Below are 22,794 nucleotides of genomic sequence, written 5' to 3'. Positions count from 1 at the left end.
CATTGTATAATCGTACCACTGTACTATTTGCAAACTGTTAAAGTATCCAATCAATCAAAAAAGGTGAGTGAGGAACAACTTGATTGGCCTGCACAGAGCCCTGATTTTAACCCTATCAAACACATCTGGAATGAATTAGAACGCAAATGCTAGCAAGGCCTAAAAGCCCAACATGTAGTGTGTGACTCTGACCTCACTAATGCTCTTGTGGCTGAATGGAAGAAAATTTAACAGCAATGTTTCAACTAATGAAAGAATAGTGGAGAATGGGGAATCAACTCCATGTCAATGCCTGTGATTTGTCATAGTAGCTGTAACATCAAGACTTCCATTCACTGGAACAAATGGCCCTAATTAGAAACACGTATTAGAAAGTGTGTTCCCATAATTATAGTGTAAATTTAGACATGAGATAATCATATGCTTAGTATTGTGTATTAGGCCTACTGTATTTTAGCTATTGGTTGGTAACCAAAGACTAGGAGAAGACTGGCTCAGCTGCTGAATGGTCACTTAGCGTAGGTAAATTCCATGTATATGCTAAATGTACTTGGCAAATAAAAAAATAAACCTAAACAACAAGGAGATTAATGATTAACGGATTTAAAAAAAATCTAATCCATAATCCATACAATTGTGTATTGTTACAAATCCAATTTTGTCGGCTCATTGTTTTGTTTCATCACTTCCAATTTCACTTGTTTACCCTGTATACTGACCTGTAGTATGAGTTCTTTCTCCTGATTGGGTGAAATTGGTATCCTGACCTGTAGTATGAGTTCTTTCTCCTGATTTGATGAAATTGGTATCCTGACCTGAAAATGCATTTTCTGCGACAGGGAGCCCCCTGAAAACGAAACTAAACACTCTATACCAGGTTAATAAGGGAATATAGAGCTAGCCTATTTAACCAGCTTTTAAGCTATTTAAGAAAATCACTCACACTCCCTTTAAGATGCCATCTTTATATTGACCGGTAGATGGCATCGACAGTTTTTGGACGCAACGACTCTGCCGAAAATGCAACAGACGACGAAGACACACACGGAAGCAGCACCAAACACACCTTTACTGGAAGTATGGCGACTAGGGTTAACTTTCTGCCGGCTTCCAACAACTGTGATGCTACCGTGTGTCCTCCGGTGACTCTGTCTGTAGACGCCGTGCCCTTCACACCCTCCTCCCCGGCTCCAGAAGGCTTCGTGTCGGACGCCGGGGCTCAGTTCTCTCGCTGCTCCTCCAGGCTGCGGTGTCTGCGGAGCGACTCAGTGAGTCTGAGAGAAGAGCTCAACCTGCTGTTTGACCAGCTCATCTCTGAGAACTACAACAAGACTCTACATCCCACCATCAGTATACGACCAGAGGTAACCGTTATTACACTTCTGCATCAGTTCAGCTTGGGCTGTTTTCATGTATAGGTGGGCACTAGGGACATCTGGGCACCATATTTTTGGGGAGACTGGGCACTAGGAAGAGTGGGCACCAGGATAACTGGGGACTAGGGAAATTTGGGCACCTGGAAGTGTGGGCACCTAAGACTGGAGAAGAGTGGGCAGTGGGCACCAGGGAAATCTGGGCACCAGGAAGACTGGGCACCGGGAAAACTGGGCAAAGGGTCCATTTGGTTCCATTTGTACTTCCACAGAGTTATACATTGATAGATTTACACATTTTACAGCAAGTCTCAGCATAGCTATGTCCGCATCATATGCATTATTAATGCATTCAAAGCAATGCTTTTCACCTCACTTAAAGTATATAATGGCCCACTGGTCCAGTCCAATGCTGTATACTGTATACAACATACAACAGGGGCCATATGCCTCTCTGCCTGAATGTACACAGTGACTCGATGGTATTTGTATAATTGTATAAACAATTAATATACACATTATTTACATACATAATCAAAATGCTGTGTTGTATTGCACACTGCAAGTTGCTGTTGTCCCTGATGTGTGTTATGACGTAACATTACTATGCAAGTTTAAGTGTGAAACCATCTAGAGTTTTGCACTTCTGTAAGATGTAATGTTGCCTTTCAGGATGTGTGTGCTTTGCTGAGACACGCAAGCAGTCTGGTGCCACTAAGTCAAGAACATCTAGTGGTCAAATTATGCCAATTAATACACCATCTGCTCAATCAACTGAAGGTAAGGCAAAGGCACCTCTGTAAATGTGTTGGATTACGTAGTGGGTGGTGATCATTGAGATGGATTTTCAAGACCTCCTATCAATGATGTTTTATATTTTTAGGTGATTAAAACAACATTGCACAACTACACATCTATGTATGATTTAATAGCCACTTTCACATACTATGAGGCATTAAGCCGAGTTTAGATGATTGGGGAGAGAAAAAAATTCAATGGCGTGTTAACGTCCCTCTCATGATCATCAAAGAAGACACAAAAATGTAATAATAAATACAAAAATAAGAATACTTTGTCTTTTTAATGTTTTTTATTTGATCTCTTTTAGGTAATTGTAGATGAGCAGACATTGAACGTGTTGATTAGTTACACTGTCCGTGCATTGAGTGTGTGCAGTACGTGGACACACCTGGAAGTGCTGCTGGCCCTCTCCACAGTAGTGTATGGGAATGGACCTCAATGCCAGAAGGTAGGTGTTCGTTTGGGTGTTCTGTGTGTCACACACCATACACGTTGGTTGATAACTACATGGATTAAAGTTCTGAGTCACCACGACTGATTTCAGTCGTTTGGATTCCATAGAAGACAGCATGACTTCTATGTGTCACTCACGGAAAATTGTCTATCTACAAGCTTAAACACGTCTGACGTGTTGTAAGCTCGTAGATAGCCTATTTTCGGTTATTCGTTATTTTAGGGAGGAAAGAATATTTGAAGTGGTCAAACTAGAGATGATAATTTAATCTTCCAGAAAACCCCAATGATCTCGGATATTTTATGTTAAAGAATCAATCTACAATTTCTGGCTGTTTCTACCAAAACAGAATTATTTTACATGTTTAGCTTTTTATGAAACACAGCGCTAGTGTGTGGGGGCTCTGGGGGGCTCCGATCACGTTGTTTCACAAATCGCAGATTAGGACTTGGCCTAACAAAGTGGTTCATTCGTGAGATTCTTATTTTGCTTTAATCCATGCAACTACTGTAGGTTCTTGATTTTATGTTCTGAGTACGTGCATGATTTGTATCCACACTAGCGGTGGGGCCCCAAGGAGGGTGATGTTGGTAAACTACTGGCTGAACTTGCCGTGGAATTTGCTGTTCATGTCCATGCTCCCCACATTATGAACCCTAGTGGTTTTGGAGACGCCTTGGCCCGTCTTCTTGTGCCACCCTTAGGCCAAACATTCCACTAATGAGTGGATTGTCATGAACCGTGTCCTTGCAACACTTTGGTTCCAAACAGTATATCTTGAACACTACTACCTGGGGTGTTGGGAGCAGCATGGCTTCCAGGGTCTAATAGGGAGGCTTTTTATTTAGCCGTTGGTCTTTTTTTTTTGTATAGAAAGTGGGTCGTCCACAAGTTTGACTTTGTATATTCTTTTCTTTATTGAGTCAGATAGCAGAAGCACTCGAGATAAAGTTCTGGGATGGTTCACCTGTAGTTCTAGGAAGTATAGTGGGTCATGATAGACAGGTCCATGATTTGAGTTACTGAGTCTGAGTGATTTTCTTTTTTGTAGCCCCTTGGCGAGTTACTGGGTGAGGATGGAGTCCTGGTACGCTACAGCTCCCCGTCTCAACCCAATGTGGAGTTACGGCGTGCAGCACTTACCTGCATGGCCAGTGTCTGTCTCGGGTAGGTCTCTCCCAGTCCTATACCACTTAAACTGACTATTTGAACTATTATTACATTGTGTGGCTGATGGTTGACCTTTTAGCCCATAGTGATTGTGATCAATGTAAAACAAAAAGTGTTGAGATGAAATGTTAATGTTGCTGTTTGAGAGTATTTAAGTCACTATTGTCCCCTTTTAAGAGAAATGTCTAACCTGTTATTGATGGTGTGTGTGTGTGTGTGCGTGCGTGTGTGTGTGTGTGCATGCATCTATGGCCTGTGCTTATGTAGGATTCCTGGTCATCCCCCTGTGGAGGACCAATACAGGAATGCATGTTTTCAGGCGTTCCTGCAAACACTGCAGTCAACCAAACCCCCCCAAACTGACGAACTTTTCTACTGCACGGTACAGATTATAGTTTAGATTTGATTTGATTATTTTAGTTGTATTTGTTTTGCTTGTAGTAACTATTATAATATAGTTTAGATGACTGTATCTCACCTTGTGCTTTGTGTGCAGGTGATCCAAGGAGCATTGAAGGGTCTTCAGTGCTATCTATCAGGTGGGAAGTGGAGATTTGGTGGAGGGGAAGAGCTTGGGTCTCTGCTTGCCACACTAAAGGTGCGACTCTATTACACTTTTATATATATCAATATATTGAAGGTTCGCACAGATGCTGGAAGAACTGGAATATACCTAAACGTTATTGACTTGGTAACTCATGCTCTCGCAAAATACAATATTACATAATAATAAAATGTGTAATGTAGCAATGTCTGAAAAGAGAGGATTTAAAAAAATTGGATGTTACATCACTGAGAGGGAAAAACCTAATACATAGAATATTATGCACCTTTTTTAGTATTTCTTTAACGTTTATTTTCATAATTTGGGGTCATTAACCTTTTTGCATGCATTAATTACTGCATAGTGCTGAAATATAGTTATTTTCTTTAATTGATATTTGATGTAGTTAAGTTTAGCTATACAGTGATGCTACTCACTCCTACTCACCCCATTATATTTGATCCTATTCTGTATGTTATTCTGCTAGTGGACATTGCAACATGGACAATGGACATTGTATTCATATCCCTGTGGATATCAATGCAAGATTTATTGGGTAACATTTTGATGTATGTTCTGCAGAGGCTTATGTTTCAGGGAGCTCCAGGTGTGAGTGTGGAGTGGCCGGCTGTTCTTTATCCAGCTCCTCTTCCTCAGTATGAGGGTCTGTCCCACTCCCCACCCAAACCCGCTGAACCTCAGAAGGAAGCTGCCGCACCAGGAAAAGCTTCAGTGGTGAGACCTTAAAGATGCTTTAATCCCTTTTGCTTCCCTTCTATAATAGGCCCCTGTACTGTATTAGTTCATCTACCTCAGTAATCAAACACACTGTCGGTGTTTGATTTGATGATTTGATGAAAAAAATTGAGAAAGTAAGGATTTTAGACCTAGAACTTAGCACCACCTAAATAAGAGCGTTTTAAATAGCCTTTGCTAAATGTCTCTGTGGCAGAACAAGAAGAGGAAGTCCAGAGGGAAAGGGAAGAAGACCGCCGTGGAAGAGAAAGGAGGGGAGAACGAAGATGAAGATGAGGCACGGCCTGTTGTTCAGAAAGGAGTCAGAGGAGGTAGAGGAGGTGTTGGAGGAGGAGGCAGAGGTGGCGAAGGAGGAGGAAGAAGAGAAGTTCACATTGAAGGAGAGTCCTGGTCTAAAGCCCCTGCTCCTTCTCTTTACCCCTCCTGGAAGAGGAGCAGTTCTGACTCAGAGTTTTCAGACCCAGAAGGTGGAATGCAAAGCAAACTGAGGTAAAAAAAAAAAAAAAGCATTAGTTTATATATTTTTTTGTTTTTTTTTGAGAAAAAGGTGTAGTAGAAAAAGATTGGAATGAGGATACTTAAAGGAGCACCTTACTGTTTTTAGAAAACAATACGTCAAACGATTGTTCATTGTTTCTTCATATTTTAGACAAGTAGTAATTCACATTTTAGGTTAGCTAATTGCCCAGGCAGGCACACGGGTAGAACAACAAGAGCATGTTTTTTACGCTGGGTGAGCGGTCACTTCAGCATTTGAATCTTTCAGACTTTACCATGCTCGTGTGCGTCAGGGCGCGCTGCACTGCCTGCTGGCGGCGGTGAAGGCAGTAGAGAAGAAGGCTCTGTATGGATACTGGTCCTCCTTCATCCCTGACGCTCCTATAGGAGGAGCACCGGCCCTCACCCTCCACACCATTATGCTGAAGGACCCCTCGCCCAAGGTAAAGCACGCACTTGTGTGAGTGTGGGGTTTTGTGTGTTGTGAGTAGAGCTAGACCGATATGTCGGTTTGGCCAATACAGTATATAGACCATTATTTGACTTTTATGACGACACTGGTATCAGCAATTATTCAGCCGACGTGTCTATCAAAAAGTTTTTTATTAATTGATATGCTTATATGATTGTTTTTGTGACATAGAAACTGTAATGAAGTTTTTCAAAATGTTTATTTAAATTTGTTTTGGGCTTTTCTGTTGAGAATTACAGGAAACAGGGAGGTAATCGGCTCGGGAATTGAACTCGCGACTCACATTAGAGCCTATATGTGGTATGCGCCTTAACCACCAGGCCATTGGTGCCCCTATTTTTAATTTTATAATACGGTCAAAGCATCAGTAATCTGTGGTCTAGGACTCTCCAACATCGGGATCGGCATCAAACCCCCAAATCTGGCATCTGTCAGGCTCTAGTTGAACTTGTGAGTGTCTGTGTATTATTTACCTCATCATCTCTGTCATCGTCCTCCAGGTGCGTGCGTGTGCTCTCCAGGTGCTATCCGCCCTCCTGGACGGCTCTCGCCAGTTCCTGGGCGTGGCCGAAGACACGTCGTCTCCCCGCACGTCTTTCACGCCTTTCTCCTTCACCGTGGCTACCACCATCAGAGAGCTGCACCGCGCACTGAGCCTGGCTCTGCTGGCCGAGACCTCCTCTCACACACTCACACAGGTCATAAAGGTATTAACGCACACACGCACAAACGCACGCACACAATTTGTTTTATTTTACACACCATATTTTACTGTGTAAGATATCGTTGTGATTCTTGTGACTTTTACTGCGCCAGTGGCTCAGGAGGTGCAGCAGCCCTCTATGTCTGGGGATCTGAAGATCCCTGGTTCACTTCTCCAGACTTGGTGTTGAGTACGTTGTCCGTGAGCAAGACACAGCACCCCTAATTGCTCCCTGTGTGCTCACTTGGAGAAGCACACTTCTCCTAATAGGATGGGTCTAGGGCTGCAACTATCGATTATTTTCTTACCTATTATTCTATTGATAACTTTTTTGATTAATTGAATAATAGAGAAGTGTGTTTTTTATATATATCTTTTTTATTTTGTCATTGAATGTCGTTTAATTAAATCAATTAGTTAGATTAACAGTTGCACCCCAAGATGGGTCAAATGCGGAGAAGTAATTATCTCCGGGGATCAGTACAAATACCTTTTTTCTTTGTTCCAGTGTTTGGCCTACCTGGTGACCAATGCTCCGTACCAGCGGCTGAGACCTGGTCTGCTCACACCGTTATGGAAACACATCCGACCATATATACGTGACAGAGGTAAGAGAGCTTTAATGATGCTAGTCTGCTGTGTATTGTACACTGATGGTTTAACGTCTCAGTTCAGTCTGACATCTTGTGTGAATGAAAATGCTTTATTAATAATAAAATTGTAATTTCAGTATAGCATTACTTTTGGCGTCATGTTCCTATCTCATCATTCCCTCTGAGCGTATCGTAAATAACAGGGAGTGAGCAAGAATAATCTCCCCAAGGAGAAACGGCAGAATCTACTTTTTTTTTCTCCTCGTTTTTTCACACAGAAACAGGAGATAACGTGATCCAAAGATTTACTGCTCCATTCACTTCCTGGTTAACTTATTACTTTAAAATCCTGTATCTCGGCTCCTTTTTTTAGTTCTTTTAATGTTTTTTTGCCGAAACATGCTATTTTTAACGGCGTATAACAAGTGAACGGGAGGTCGCGATGTCATCTTTTTTTTGTGGAAGCACAGTGAAACCCTCCGTGATTAGCAACCATCAGGGGATCAATCATACTGGAGATAAATATTCTGTGACTGCTTGAAAAGGTAAGAAAATCGAAAAATCGCTGGCAGTCTGGGCCTTACTTAGTTGTATATACTCTGAAAGTGAAAGAGTTAAGTTGATGATTAATTGTCACTCAAATAATTGTTGTGTGGCATTGAACATTGGAACATATGAAGCCTTTTAGGCTTTGTGATAAAATATTGCTCAGGGCAGATATGACAAATAACTGAAATACGTTATTGACATATTTGATCATTTGTATTCATGTAAAAATAGCTGATCTACAAGCTTGCGACGCGTTTTAATTTGTAGATCTGCTATTTCTGCTATTTTTCATATTTGAAAATGTAATATTTGAAAATATTCACCAAAAATAGTCGATTTACAAACTCCCAACGCAGTCAGTTGTCTGCCAGTAGAACTGCTCTGCAGTCCCACTTCTGTGTAAAACACACCATGTCATAAACTCATCATGTCAATCAACTGTAACGGATACTGTAGCTCATCACTCTGCTTCATTTAATTGGTAATTATTTCATTAATCGTGTCTTAATGCATACATGTTATGTGTCCCATATGTTCTCTGTGTAGTTTTCCCTATTGTGAACATGACTGAGTGGTAGGCCTGGCTATAAACCCAATTTGCCATTTATGACAATACCCTAAATATCCACTTACAGTGTCACAGGTTTGAATCCAGCTCAGATCCCATGTGGCAGTTTCATCACTTCTAAAAATTCCTGTGTCCTTTTTCCAGCCCATGATCCTAAAATAAAGAAACACCCCCTCACCTGCCTCTTCTCCCTTTTCAGACGTGAACGTGCGTGTGTCAGTCCTGACGCTCTACGGGGCACTGGTAATGACCCAGGCCCCTCTCCCAGAGGTGCAGCTCCTCCTCAGACAGCCAGAGGGCAGCAGCAGTGCAGGCTCCTTTACGCCGCAGGAAGCCGCCCTCAGCTGGAGACAAAGAGATGGAGTCCCTTCGCCCTCACGCACGCCAAAAGCACACACCCAGCACAACCCGCAGTGCCCACCGGACACCCCTTCACCTCACGCTCCTCACACCCCGAGCGAGGCGGAGGCCGGCCCACCGTGGCTGCTGCAGTTGTGCATTTCCCTGGTGATTCAGCCCAGGGAGGACCAATCAGACAGTGAGGGAGTGGGAATGGGTGGAGCTGTTTCTCTGGAGCCCGCCCCTGTCCGCCTGGAGGCCCTGCAGGTGAGAGACAGTCTTTGGTAGACCTCCAATGACAATGATCATTTGAGAAGCTTTCTAACCTGGTCTACATTCTGCATGCTTACAAGTATCAAATATTATCACATTTCTTGTCAATGTATTTTGCTCTTCTCTGTTCTGTTAGCCTATTTCTCTCTGAATCCTATTAATTCCCCCTATCTTGTCCCTGTTTGTCCACTTGCATATGTGTGTGTGTGTGTGTGTGTGTTTCAGGTGCTAGCTCACCTGGTGCGTGGTTACTTCTCTCTAGCCCAGGTGTGTCTGTGTGAGATGGGCCAGGTGAGCGCTCGCTGCCTGCGTGAGCCAGAACCTGCCATACAGCTCCATGGAGCCAAGGTACCAGGAACACCTTTTAGGCTGTGGTCATTAACACATTGATTGCCAAGGTTTTAAACATAGTTTTCTATCCCCGTGCCAACGTATAATTACCTCATTTCGATTATATTTGAAACGCTGTGGAACCGACATTGTGTAAAAAAAAATACACGGAAAACGTTCCTGTGGCTAGGCAGAAGGATCTGTGTATCCATGGGAACGACAAGTTTCCAACCGCGATCCGCCATTTTGGAGCTTTGGTCCGCTGAAAACGGGTGGTTTTCAATGGAAAAAAAAGAAACTGAGTTAGCCGTTTTTCTGAAAATCCCATCATTGGGGTGGGTGGAAGTGACATTTTTTTGAATGACGTCACATCCACATTTTTCTTCTCTGAGAGACGATCGATCATTCCAAAGCTGTTAGGTCGCCCCTTGTGGAATTTCCCCCCAAAAATGTAAAAACTAGTTAATTCGATCTAGGCAATCAAGCGATGGATTTGAAAAACAAGTTAGTTCGATCTAGGCAATCAATATGTTAACATGCATGAGCTCTGCAGATATGCAGCATCAGCATCTTTTCTTTCTGCTCTTTTAGTTACTGGAGGAGCTGGGGATGGGTATAATCCAGCAGTATAAAGCAGAGAGCACTGTGCCTGAGAGTTCCAGGGTTCCCATGACTCGGGTAATTACAAACCTGTCTTTATGCTTTTGAATACGGCTCAATTCAACAATTAACAAACAGAAACGGAACATAATGTATGCTGGTGTCTAGTTAGTTCATTTGTGCTTTGCTCTGATGAAGCTGTATAAATGTGGCGTCGCTCATTGAATGTCCTTAAAAAAATGTGCTTGATATTGACGTCTGGAATGTAGGTGGTGCAGTTTTGGTCTGACGTGTTGAGCGGTCCTCTGAACGGAGCCCTACAGAGCGAGCAGCACCCCACCCTGCAGACCAGTGCCTGTGATGCTCTGTCCTCCATTCTGCCACAGGCCTTCACTCAGCTGCCTGTGAGTTCTTGTACAGCAAATATAACAAACACTTTTCAAGTGCATTTGCCAGGTGTCATAAATGCATGCATTAGGCTTTGAGTAAATACATCAAGATTTGAGTATTGTTTTGATCTATTCTTGTGTTAGGATAAGATGCAGATGATGTGCATCACAGTTCTTCTGGGGCTGACTTACAGCGACAACTCTCTGGTGAAGGCAGCAGCTGTCAGAGCTCTGGGAGTCTACATCGTCTTCCCCTGTCTAAGAGAGGTAGGCGACTGCTTTACCCATAAACCTTTATTAGAGCTGCAGAATAATGAGATGTTTGTGATGTGATTATTGTGGAGATTAGGGGAACCAAATTATTGTATTTTCTCTCCTTAATACTATCAAATAAAGCATAACATAAAAACATAAATGTATTCTTTAAAAAGGTATCTTTAGTATGGGGTTTCCTGGTGGCTCAGCCAGTTGGTGCACTGACCATGTGCTCCTTGTGAGCCGCATGCTCTCGAGTTTGAATCAGACTCCCGTCACGTCTCGCATGTCTCCTGTCCTCTCTCTACCTTTGGTTCCCTAAATAGACTATAAAATGCTTTATATTGGTAATATATCAATATGGTATGATTTGTAATTGTGGAAATTAGAATAGCAGTGTATGCTTACATACACTTACTGTGTACATTACAACCCTAACCTTATCTCCTCCGTATTGTACCAAGAGGTGACTTATCCCCATTCTGTTATTGCAGGATGTGATGTTTGTTGCTGATACTGCCAACACCATCCTCACTGCCCTGGAAGATCGTTCTCCTAATGTGCGTGTCAAGGCGGCCTGGTCACTAGGCAACCTCACCGATACGCTCATCATCAATATGTAAGTAAGCATACACACAGATGTTAAACTTGCTGTTGAAAGATCAACTAATCATCTTCGGGAGTATTTTTCCAGAAAATTCCTTGTCAGTGTGGCTGAGAGTGTCAGTGTGGTGGGTCACCGCCACTGGGAGCATGTGCAAAACATGCAGACTTAATTTATTATTTTGAAACTGTTAAGCGCCATTCACAATATGGGCGGCAGTAGCGGTGCAGGTAGAGCGGCCGCTTGGAAACCGGAAGGTTCCCAGTTCGATCCTGGGCTCCCCCAGAGTTTGTGTCCAAGTGTCCTTGAGCAAGACACTGAACCTTTATTGCTCCCGGTGAGCCGGTTGGTGCCTTGCATCGTTTCCTCCACCATCGGTGTATGAATGTGTATGTAGAATGGGTGAATGTAATGCGTGCGTGTTATATAAATGCTAACGCTAAGGCCCTCACATCTAGGCCTGATCAGCTACATCACAGCTAGCCTGATAAAGCCCCTCCCTCCGGAAAATCTAATTTCCGTTTGATTTCAGGAAGTAGTCTGGCATGAGGGGCTGGATTAGTACCGTTGACTGACAACCCCTTCAGCCAATGATTGTTGTTCCCTGTCAGCCAATCAGCAGTGCATTTTTACCACCTCCAGACTAATGTGACACAACGGGACTTTTGAGATGGCCATGCCCAAAATAGGTTGCCTTATTCGGATACATGCGTGTCACTGCCCGCCCCTGCCGGTTCTCTGAATTTTTATTTTTAAATAGGCTCTGTCATGATTAATTGACCACATATATGAAGTTAAACAACTAAATTCTATCCAAACGATATCTTAAAAGTAAATTCTGTGCTTCAAAAAATAAGTTTGAGAGCGTTTTAAAACCGAAAGTAAAAACAATGCACAGAAAACAATGGCTGCCGTTCGATTTTGGTCGGCTGCACTCGGATCCATTCGGGTTCACTCGAACTCGCCACCTGATCGCTGTCAATAACAGAACGATGAGCGAGGAGGGGCTTTACCAGGCTAAGGACGCTGATAGGCTCGTCCACTTGGTGGATGACGACAAAAAGCCAAACAAGCCCTCATGCCAGACTCCTTCCTGAAATCAAATGGAAATGAGATTTTCCGGAGGGAGGGGCTTTACCAGGCTACATCACAGCTACGTTGCACCAGTGATCCAACTGATGTGGCCATATATGGAGATGCGCAGTAGGGTGGGGTCTTAGCGGCCAAAGAACAGATGCTGCGGCCAAAGAGAAGGAAAGCTACTGTGGTTAAAATGTAGTTTTGTATTAATTGTACAATATGTAAGTACATTGAAGGCGGGGAAAGAAGCCTAAATATTAGCCAGAGCACTGATCAACAGCAAGTTTGGAGGCAAGTGGAGCGATCGTACGTACTTTTACCCCGGTCGAACTTTTGGAGGTCATTTCAATTATAGTAGTAGGATAGTAGGATAGGATAATAATAACTATATAAATAGTAATAAAGTAATAAATAGTAATAAATAAATAGTATTATAATAGAGAGAAAAAAATCCAGGTCACAAAATCTGAGGAAATGCTTAATTGTATTAAGTTAATTTTCACATGCTAGCATGACTTCTCTAACTCTTGACCAGGGAGAGCGTAGGTGTGGAGTTCCAGGAAGAGTTGTCAGAGATGCTACTGCTAAAGATGCTCCAGTCGGCCACTAAAGCCTCAGCAGATAAGGACAAGGTGAGACCACTCAAACATGTATTACATCACTGGTTCTCAACGTCGGGTCTGGGGACCACCAGGGGTCCAAATGGACCCTAATGGGTCTGTAATGGGTCAGTTAAATTAACACTGAGGATTTTACAGTGTAAATTGGGGTCCCAGAGATAGCCAATTGTACCAAACTAGATATTTTCAGGCCTTCAAATCTAATTTAAAGTGGTCTCCATATATTATATGGGAATGTTACATTTGTGACACCCACATCCACCTTTTGTTTGTGACACCTACTGTCCACCCTCAAGGCAATTGAAATATTACATTTTAATATAAGATGGTGGTCCATGGCCTAATGCATATCAACGTGGGGGTCCTTGAAGTTGAGAATCACTGTACTACATATACAGTACTTGCACAGAGCTACATTTGTGTGCATCACAGCCCTGAAAAATACTTCTGATCACTGTCTGTTCTGTAATGACATCAGTAGTCTACTCCCCTATTGGCTGTTTCCACTTCCTCCCCAGGTGAAGTGTAACGCAGTTCGAGCGCTGGGCAACCTGCTGCACTTCCTGCGCTGTGGTCAGCTGACCCGCGCGGCATTCCAGCGGCCGCTTGAGGACGCCGTCCGTGCCCTGGTGCACACTGTCCAATCAGAGGCCACCATGAAAGTGCGCTGGAATGCCTGTTATGCGCTGGGAAACGCCTTCAGAAACCCTGCCTTGCCTCTAGGTAATAAAACACTCACTGTAAAGGTAGAAATATATCGTTGCTGTACGGCAGAAACCTTGTATCTCCATATTTCAACTTTTTATGTTTTTTGATATATTCATGTCCTAAGAAAAATTTAAAAATATTTTTGAAAGTGTTTAAGTGTGTCTGTTGGTTTTGCTAAACATATATGCTAAACACCAACTTTATTGGATTCATTGGAATGGAGGTTCTTTTTTCCATTTCCTGAAAAAGTACGGTTTTGGACACAGCTTGAATATAAATGTTCCCTATAGTTGTAATGTTTGTGTAGATTGTATGATTGTACATATGTATTACTGTTTTGCTAAATATAATATGTCCTCAAAACGTTATATTTTTCCCCCTCTCTGCTCATCTCCGTTAAGACTCTGCCCCATGGGCCAGTGACGCGCTCTCCGCCCTCTGCTGCGTCGTCACTTCCTGCAAGAACTTCAAAGTGCGCATCAAGTCCGCCGCCGCCCTCTCCATTCCCGCCCTCCGGGCTTGCTATGGAGACGCGGAGCGGTTTGGCCACGTGTGGCGCTCCCTGGCCGAGGCCCTGGAGAACAGCGAAGACACCCATGACTTTCTGGAGTACCGCTACTGCGCCAGCTTACGCCACACGCTGTCGGAGGCCCTGCTACACCTGCTCAGCCTCAGCCAATCGCAGGACATGCCCACCCTGGGGGCGTCGCTGGCTGGGGAGGCGGGGATGGGCGTGAGGGAGCACCTGGTGAAATACCTCCTTGGAGAGGTAGGAGGAGAAGTGGTGGAGGGCACGGAGGGGGAGAAAGATGCCGGTGACGGTGACCGCTCCAGCCCCCGGCAGAGAGTTCTCGGCCTGCAGGAGACTCTGAACAGACTGAAGGAGTTGAGGTTGGAGGAAGAGGGGGACAAAGGCGCAGAGGAGGTGGTCGTGGACTTCCTGGAGGATTTGCTCAAGAGCTGCGAGGAACTGAAAGCAGAGCCCTCCACCTGACCACCGTCCCACTTTGGACCCGACCTTCCTCTTACGTTTACGCTTGAACCTGTGACCTGTGAGCCTGTCACAATTATTACATAATCGTCATAATTGTTTCCATATTGAAAAATGTACATACTTTTTCAAACGTTTTCAGAAATAGTGGAAATAAACGATTTATAAGCTCACAAGCTTCTAGGTCGGCTATTTCCCCTATTTAAATAACATTTCGAAAGTATAAAATTATTAAATATAGCCTATTCTGACCTATTGCATTATTAATTTGATTACTGGTATGGGTCATTGTCCGTCATTTCTTTCTTTAACTTATTTGTCGTATCTGCCCTGTGCATTTTTTTGTTTACAAAGCCTTAAAGCCAAACATAAATGTTTTTATGTTATATGTGGTGCCAAAAACACAATTTAATCATTAATCACAATTGTTGGTTTTTGCGAACGCGGAAGGTCTTCGCCGAAGGGCTTCGCCGAAGGGCTTCGCCGCGCCTCCGACCAAGTGGAGCTTACTATGTAACCATGCTTGGGTTGTGTGTGTCTCTGTCTGTGTGTGTCTCCGTCTGTGTCTCTGTGTTCACGCTCTCATTGGCTCGCGCCCCCATGTGACTCGAAACTCCGTGCTGAAATGCCAGCAGCTGCACTGCCTGTATACAGCGTGTGTTCACGCTCTCATTGGCTCGTGCCCCCATGTGACTCGAAACTCCGTGCTGAAATGCCAGCAGCTGCACTGCCTGTATACAGCCGGCAGAGTGCGGCAGAGTGCACTACTACAGTGTGGTTGAAATATGGCAGCCACAGTCAATCTGCGTTCGCCTCCAGCGTTCGCGCGTCTTACTTGTGACAATTACGTGTCAACGAGCCATATAGAATTTCATGATGGTGACAGGCTGACATCCCCTAAACCCTGTTCACTGTGAAGGCCCAAACAGCAGAACACAGCAGATGCTAGACCAGTGGTTCTCAAACTTGCATTTGTTTTATTACTTACGTAGATAACTTTTATATAAATATCTTGAATAAAGTGGTACTTAAAACAATTGTGATGCTATTTTAACTAATGTTTCTGCCTCACTCCCACTTTGAGAACCACTGCGCTAGTGGAGCTGAACGGCCTGGAAGAGACGACGTCACACTACAGTGATGAAGGCAACGTACTTGTGCTGCAACTAACAATAATTTTCATAACTGATTTATTTTTATTTTTATTAAGCAATGCAATGAATGTACATAACAAGATGAAAGTAAGATAATAAACACATGTATGTACAAATTATGTTATCTAATGTGTTTCCAGCAGTCAAGAACATAGCTTTTAATTTTAGATCATGGAATTCATTTAATTGTTTATCAAGTGATCTGATTAATCTGTCTGTTGATTAATCAATTATTTGATTAATCATTTCACCGCTCATACCATACATGGCTATCACCACCTCTTCACTTGTTTTTAACCACTTAAACCCTATTTACTGCAATATGCTAGGGTTCGTGTGGTTAAATATGCCTTCAAACATAAGTTAAGGCAACTTCAAGGCTGTCTTGAAACATATTTTTGTGACTTTTAAAATGATTGAGAACATCCTTTATTTTATTATCTACTGAAGTAATGGTATAGTCATCAATGTACTGTTTAAACTTCAGTATTTTATAGATATACTGTTCAGATCACATGCATCGATTATTCTTTATTTTTAAGTCCCATGGAGGAATATGTGTCCTTTGTGGTGCAAAGACATTGCCAAACGTTTATTGAGCTCCTGTACACCAGTAGGAAGCTAATACAGCACCTAATGGTTACAAGCCTTGTAGAGAAGAGTCCCATGTATTTCCCTGTGTACATAGTGTTTTATATTGATATTTACACTTTCAGCTGTGCCACAACCATGTTTATTTGTTTTATATGTACTGTAGTATAGGTTATCCACTATGCAACTCGGTTCAATAAAATCTTGAAAACTAATTCAGTTCAATCTTTTTCAGCCTATAGCAGTATAAATACTGCTATGTAGAAGTACTGTTACAAGTAAAAGTCCGGAATTCAACATTTACTTTAGTAAAATTACAAAAGTATTGGTATCAAAATGTACTTGAGTCTTTGTTTAAAAAAAAAAAGTACTTAAAGTATCAAATGTAAAAGTACTAAAATGTTTGAAAATAGCAGATCTACAAGCTTACGTGTCGAGATGCGACGCGTTGTGAGCTTGTAGATCTGCTATTTTCAAATAGCCTAGGTATAAAATAGAGCTAAAGTGGTTAATGTATGTTTTATAATATAATAATGTATCTGCAAAGTAACTAGTAATTAAAGTTTTCAAATAATTGTAGTGGAGTAAAAGTACAATATTTGCAATTGGAAATATTCTAGTAAAGTAAAAAATACCTCAACATTGTACTTAAATACAGTTATAGTACTTGAGTACAAGTACTTAAGGCAGTACTGCACTACTACTACAGCAGTACTCTGACAGCAGGTACAACGGTTACTGCATAATGTGTTCCCAACGGGCATTGCCCTAATATAAATTGCTAAACATTTTCTTGGCCAGAAATTATATTAGTCTTGTAGTTGTAAACTGATACACTGGCATTACTACTGTTATGTTGCCTCCAATTCTCCAAGATTATCCCATATAACAATATATTATGTAATATATTTTTTAAATGTACTCGTGAAATGTTCTGTGGAAGTTTACAGGCAGATGCAGGCCGTGCAAGCCGCACGTAGTCATGCTTCCATAATTCCATTATGCAATATATTTAACCTCAAAAGGTAGTAAACGTGTGCCTGTCATTTTGCTTCAGTCACGTTTTACTCCTTCTCACAAACTCATCCTAGGCCAGACCAAGTGTGACACTTTTGTACATATACATTAGTGTTATATTTTCACTTTTGCATTTTCACTGCAAAGTTTACAAACATTACCAGCCAAAAAAACTAATATGGTACATCAAATACAGTTTAACTAATTTATATGTTGTCTAATAGTGTTAGTGCATCTATCAATAGCTTAGTCAATCACCCGTAGAAAATAAAAATCACACCCAGTGTGAAGTGGGCGGTGTGGTCATCACAGTGGTCATCACAGTGATGGAAGCTCACTTTAAAAAAAAGTGCATAGTCCTATTTATAGGTTATTAATTTTATCATGTGTCTCGCTAGCCAATCACAGTGCTGAATAGAGTCAGCCAATAGAGTCAGCCTGTAAAGGACTGGCCCAATAAGCGGCTGGAAACAGCACAGAGTCAGGAGGTAGATTGCAACCAAAGGTGCTTTTATTCATCCCAAGTGCACATACAGGATACAAGAGCATCAGCAGCAAAAGGTGACATGGTGGTCGGCAGCTCCACCATCTCCTACTACTAAAACTAAAGCTGAGTGTGTTTGTTACTGGCAGCCTTTTATACTCAGCTGAGCCAATCAAGTGTCAGTCAATCAATTGTGGGTTCAACCATGTTGCAGGTTACCTCAAACATGCAACAAATCTACACCACACATTCCATTAAACATCTGCATCAATACCCCTGGTAAATACATATAACTTAAGCACCCTATTGCAACACAAACTTTATCACATTATTAGCAGCTTCCAATGTACAACACAAAACCCCCCTCTCTCTTCTACTGTGGTCCAGTCCAAACCCATATATGGTGCTCGGGCACCCTGGGGACTCTTTTGCCCGAACACCCTGGAACAGACAGACATAAGCAGTATTAAAATCACAATCCAATATTCTTGTGTGCAAATATACTGTGCAACAGAGTATAAGTGCAAAATAGTGCCAATTATAAGTAACGGAGGACCTCTTCGTTACATTTCCCTCCGCCTCTCCAAGCTCCTCAATCTTCATGGATGCGGGAGAGCCAGTCAGCCACGACATTGGACTTCCCTGACCGGTAGCGGACAGTAAAGTCATATGGCTGTAGGGAGAGGTACCAACCCGCGATGCGTATGTTTGCAACCTTCATGCGATTCAGCCACTGCAGCGCACGATGGTCAGTCTCTAAGAAGAAGTGTCGTCCCAATAGATAGTATCTGAGGGTGTCAATGGCCCACTTCATGGCCAAACACTCCTTCTCCACCTGCTGGTCTCTGGTCTGCTGTGTCCGGACAAGAGTTTTCACCATCTCCGTGAGCTCCTCCAGCCCTCCCCCCGGCTTAGCTGCTGCCATGGCCCCCGGGTCAGCTGATGAGTCCACCACAGCATTCTCTGGTGCCTCCTGACCGGAATCCTTCTTTGCAGGCTTTGGTGCCATGACCTCTGTGCTGTGGTGTGAGATCCCACTTCTGACACCAATTGTAAAGGACTGGCCCAATAAGCGGCTGGAAACAGCACAGAGTCAGGAGGTAGATTGCAACCAAAGGTGCTTTTATTCATCCCAAGTGCACATACAGGATACAAGAGCATCAGCAGCAAAAGGTGACATGGTGGTCGGCAGCTCCACCATCTCCTACTACTAAAACTAAAGCTGAGTGTGTTTGTTACTGGCAGCCTTTTATACTCAGCTGAGCCAATCAAGTGTCAGTCAATCAATTGTGGGTTCAACCATGTTGCAGGTTACCTCAAACATGCAACAAATCTACACCACACATTCCATTAAACATCTGCATCAATACCCCTGGTAAATACATATAACTTAAGCACCCTATTGCAACACAAACTTTATCACATTATTAGCAGCTTCCAATGTACAACACAAAACCCCCCTCTCTCTTCTACTGTGGTCCAGTCCAAACCCATATATGGTGCTCGGGCACCCTGGGGACTCTTTTGCCCGAACACCCTGGAACAGACAGACATAAGCAGTATTAAAATCACAATCCAATATTCTTGTGTGCAAATATACTGTGCAACAGAGTATAAGTGCAAAATAGTGCCAATTATAAGTAACGGAGGACCTCTTCGTTACACAGCCAATCACAGTACAGCTAGGGGTGTACTAATGCTAGGGGTGTACTAATTATGAGCCAATCACAGTACAGCGAAGGGTGTACTAATGAGGTGTCTCAACCCCACTTATAGGGGCGGCTACACCGCCCAAAAACACTGCTCCATTTAGTAGGTTACTGTAGTTGGGGGGGGCTACCCAGTTTGTATCACTGACTGGGCCTTTAGTTTCTGCTGGAAACATATTTGATATTTTAGCTATATTTTAGCTATATTTTTCCCTTTCAGTGTATTTTCTCTCACATTTTCTAAAACATATGTTTGGCCATTGTGTATATATTTTAAGATGGACAATGTTAATGTCTTTCTTTTCTTTCAGAGATGTTGTTACGAGGGTTGCTGATGTCCTGATAATGTATGATTTTATCCATCTGTCTGATGCCATTTCGGTGAGGGATATACCAATTTTGGGTGGGTTTGGAGGGAATCCATGTCTCTGTTTTTATAACCCCCCCCCCCCTGGACATTCAGTGGGAATTTGTTTTACCCCTGCTTCTGGTCAGAACAAAGTAGATACATGCATTTCCTTTTGGGAAATGTAGACTGTCAGAGATATATACTTATGTTTGACAATATTACAATTTAACACTTTAATTTAAAATGGTTGTAAACCACATTGACCCTGGCATCCTTATTTTGGGCAAATTTCCAAAATATGGACATAGATGTTGTCAAAGATTATATTCCTTTCCCAAGATCCACATGATTAGACGATGACATGATTTTTTTTATGTATAACATGTATATAGATTTGCATTTGGATTCATGTGTATTACATTTTCCCAGGCTGTGGCTGGAGGGGTTGTTAGAGGAGCAGGGAAACAGATTGTCGGTGCACTGTGTAACCTCATCAGTTTCTACTTCATCTGCTTCCCCATTGGAGTGGCCCTAATGTTCCCTGTCAAAATGGGCATTGTAGGTGAGGAGAGATGAACAGTGTATAATGGAAGAGGTCCAATAAGTCACTGGTTCTCAAGGTGGGGTCTGGGTTTTGTTTTATACTTTAATGAGTCAAAACATGTTTAGACAATAAATCATTAAGTTCATTTTTTCAAAAAATAATTTCCACATGTTTTATGTTCCTGTTGTTATTAAAGACATATCGACCCTTTTTTTTTTTTGCATGTAAAAACCCTTTGCAAATAAAAAATAAAGGGGGGGGGGGGGTTAGGCTTTGTTGTGTCATCTGGTGCTGATCTACAAGCTTGAGCTGTTATATTCGAAACATGTTGACAAATGTTGACAAATCTTCTCTTACGGTGTTGGTCCTTGGCACAAACTATTTCAAATGGGGATCCATGGGCAAATACGTATCAATTTGGGGGTCCTTTAGCCTCGGAAACCCTAGGGGGTCCTTGACATGCATACAGTATGTTTTTAGTCTGTAACGCCCATAGAGGTATAATATAACTAGAGGGCGGATTGCCCCGCCCCCAGCTATCATTTCAATGAATGTGCTCAGTGGCGTTTTGAAGCACCCGGAAACCTGCCGGAAGTAGAATTATTGGTTCGATTTTGTATCCCCATAGAGTTATGAGCATGCGCACTAGTGTCCTTTTTGCGTTCTACGGCAGCCCGTGTGTCAAGGATTGAACGCGAGATATTTATTAAATACACTCGAGATGCATATTTATATGTAAATGCATATGTATGTATGTATAATATGTTTACATATTTATATGTATAAATATAAATATCTCTCAGTATGTTTTGCGCGTGCATGTATTTCTCCCCGCCTGCAGTTCCAGCTTTGGCCACTGGGGTGGCAGCTTCAATGTTTCTCAGCAACTCTGGGGGCTTGAGGTAACGCCATACTGCTAGCTAGAGTATCTAATAGCTTCGCTAGCTACATTTTTAATAGCCCTGAAACATGACTGTCATACCATGACAGTCATGGTGCCGAGTCCCCCTGGTCTAAAGTTGTGTTCGATTTTTTCACATTGCCATCTCTCACATAAACATAAACGTTCAGATTTCAAATATAAAGTGCTTACCACCGAGCCACGGATGTTACAAGGCGATGCGGACCGCGATGAGTACCCGTATCTCCCGTATTGTTCAATAAAAAGCATTTTAATCCCATCGCCGGCCATTTTCTTTTTTTGTTTTGTAATGTATCGGAGTGCAATACACCTCCCAACCATTAGTGTCGCATGGTTGAAAGTATAGGAGACAATTTGGAGAAAATGGACGGCGATGGGATTAAAATGCTTTTTATTGAACAATACGGGAGATACGGGTACTCATCGCGGTCCACATCGCCTTGTAACATCCGTGGCTCGGTGGTAAGCACTTTATATTTGAAATCTGAACGTTTATGTTTATGTGAGCGATGGCAATCTGAAAAAATCGAACAAAACTTTAGACCAGGGGGACAGGGCACCATGACGCTTGTATACAAGCGTCATGTGAACCATGGCTACATTTTTAAAGTTCACCCATTCTTGAGAATTGGGACAAAACCTTTAATTTTATTAAAAAAAAAGAAAATACTCTTCAATTATGCCGGGAAAAGAAAGTGTTGACCATTAAACCATGTAATGGGCTAACCTCCCACCGTTTTTTATTTAGTTGTCAACTCTATGTTGATGTCAACTCTGGCAATATGTCATACAGCACAGTCATAGTGAGTAGACAATTTATTTGTTCAACCTTGCTCAGAGACGAGTTCTCTTAATGCTAATAAAATTACACACTTTAAACCATAATCTTTATTTAGTTTAGATTTAGAAGGACGGAGTTGGCATGTTATGGTTGAGACACATCTGATAGCAATATCATTTAATGCAATTATCAAAAAATAGAAAGCTTACAATAGCTTTAGCAGCTTTCCTGCCCTTTTTAAAACCAGGAAGTGAGACATGGGAGTTAGGGTATAGCTAAGCCTGTTTATGCCTGATTAAATTATGTTTTTGTAGAAATGATAAATCTGACTGAGTTGACAAAGATCTTGGACACAACTTTAAAGTGACAACATTTTTACAAAAATTTTTTTTTTAAACAAAGATAATAGTACATTCTTACACCTAAGTTATTGATACACATGGTTAGTTTTCTTTAGTGCTTTTAACAAAAAATAAATTGTTGGAAGTAGTGAATCCTTGTCTGAGACAGGGGTGTTTTCTGGCAGAGGGCAAGTTTAGATGTAAAAAATAAGAAAACCAGACCAAAACATTG

The 22,794-nt window shown here is 42.2% G+C and overlaps 1 protein-coding gene across 2 annotated transcripts; it reads left to right on the top strand.

Moving 5' to 3' along the window:
* The first annotated feature begins 1,056 nt into the window (after positions 1-1,056).
* On the top strand, positions 1,057-16,626 carry heatr6 (HEAT repeat containing 6). 2 transcript variants are annotated; one of them, XR_013933575.1, is made up of 21 exons: positions 1,057-1,364; positions 2,046-2,153; positions 2,482-2,622; positions 3,680-3,795; positions 4,066-4,180; positions 4,295-4,396; positions 4,925-5,077; positions 5,295-5,587; positions 5,865-6,039; positions 6,569-6,775; positions 7,280-7,379; positions 8,681-9,087; positions 9,319-9,441; positions 10,015-10,101; positions 10,293-10,427; positions 10,557-10,679; positions 11,162-11,286; positions 12,887-12,983; positions 13,490-13,694; positions 14,081-16,391; positions 16,442-16,626. XR_013933575.1 is itself a non-coding variant. In XM_080434880.1 (20 exons), the coding sequence occupies exons 1-20, from the start codon at positions 1,080-1,082 to the stop codon at positions 14,671-14,673; spliced, it is 3,690 nt and encodes a 1,229-aa protein (XP_080291006.1). In that variant the 5' UTR covers positions 1,057-1,079; the 3' UTR covers positions 14,674-16,626. The 2 variants fall into 2 exon arrangements, 1 of the variants encoding a protein (XP_080291006.1); XM_080434880.1 differs by having other exon boundaries at positions 14,081-16,626.
* Positions 16,627-22,794: the final 6,168 nt, after the last annotated feature.

Source organism: Gymnoscopelus braueri, assembly GCF_963280865.1.
Source record: "Gymnoscopelus braueri genome assembly, chromosome: 8".
Lineage (NCBI taxonomy): Eukaryota > Metazoa > Chordata > Actinopteri > Myctophiformes > Myctophidae > Gymnoscopelus > Gymnoscopelus braueri.
The sequence above is the reverse complement of the archived record's forward strand: the minus strand, read 5'-3'. Positions and strand labels throughout refer to the sequence as shown.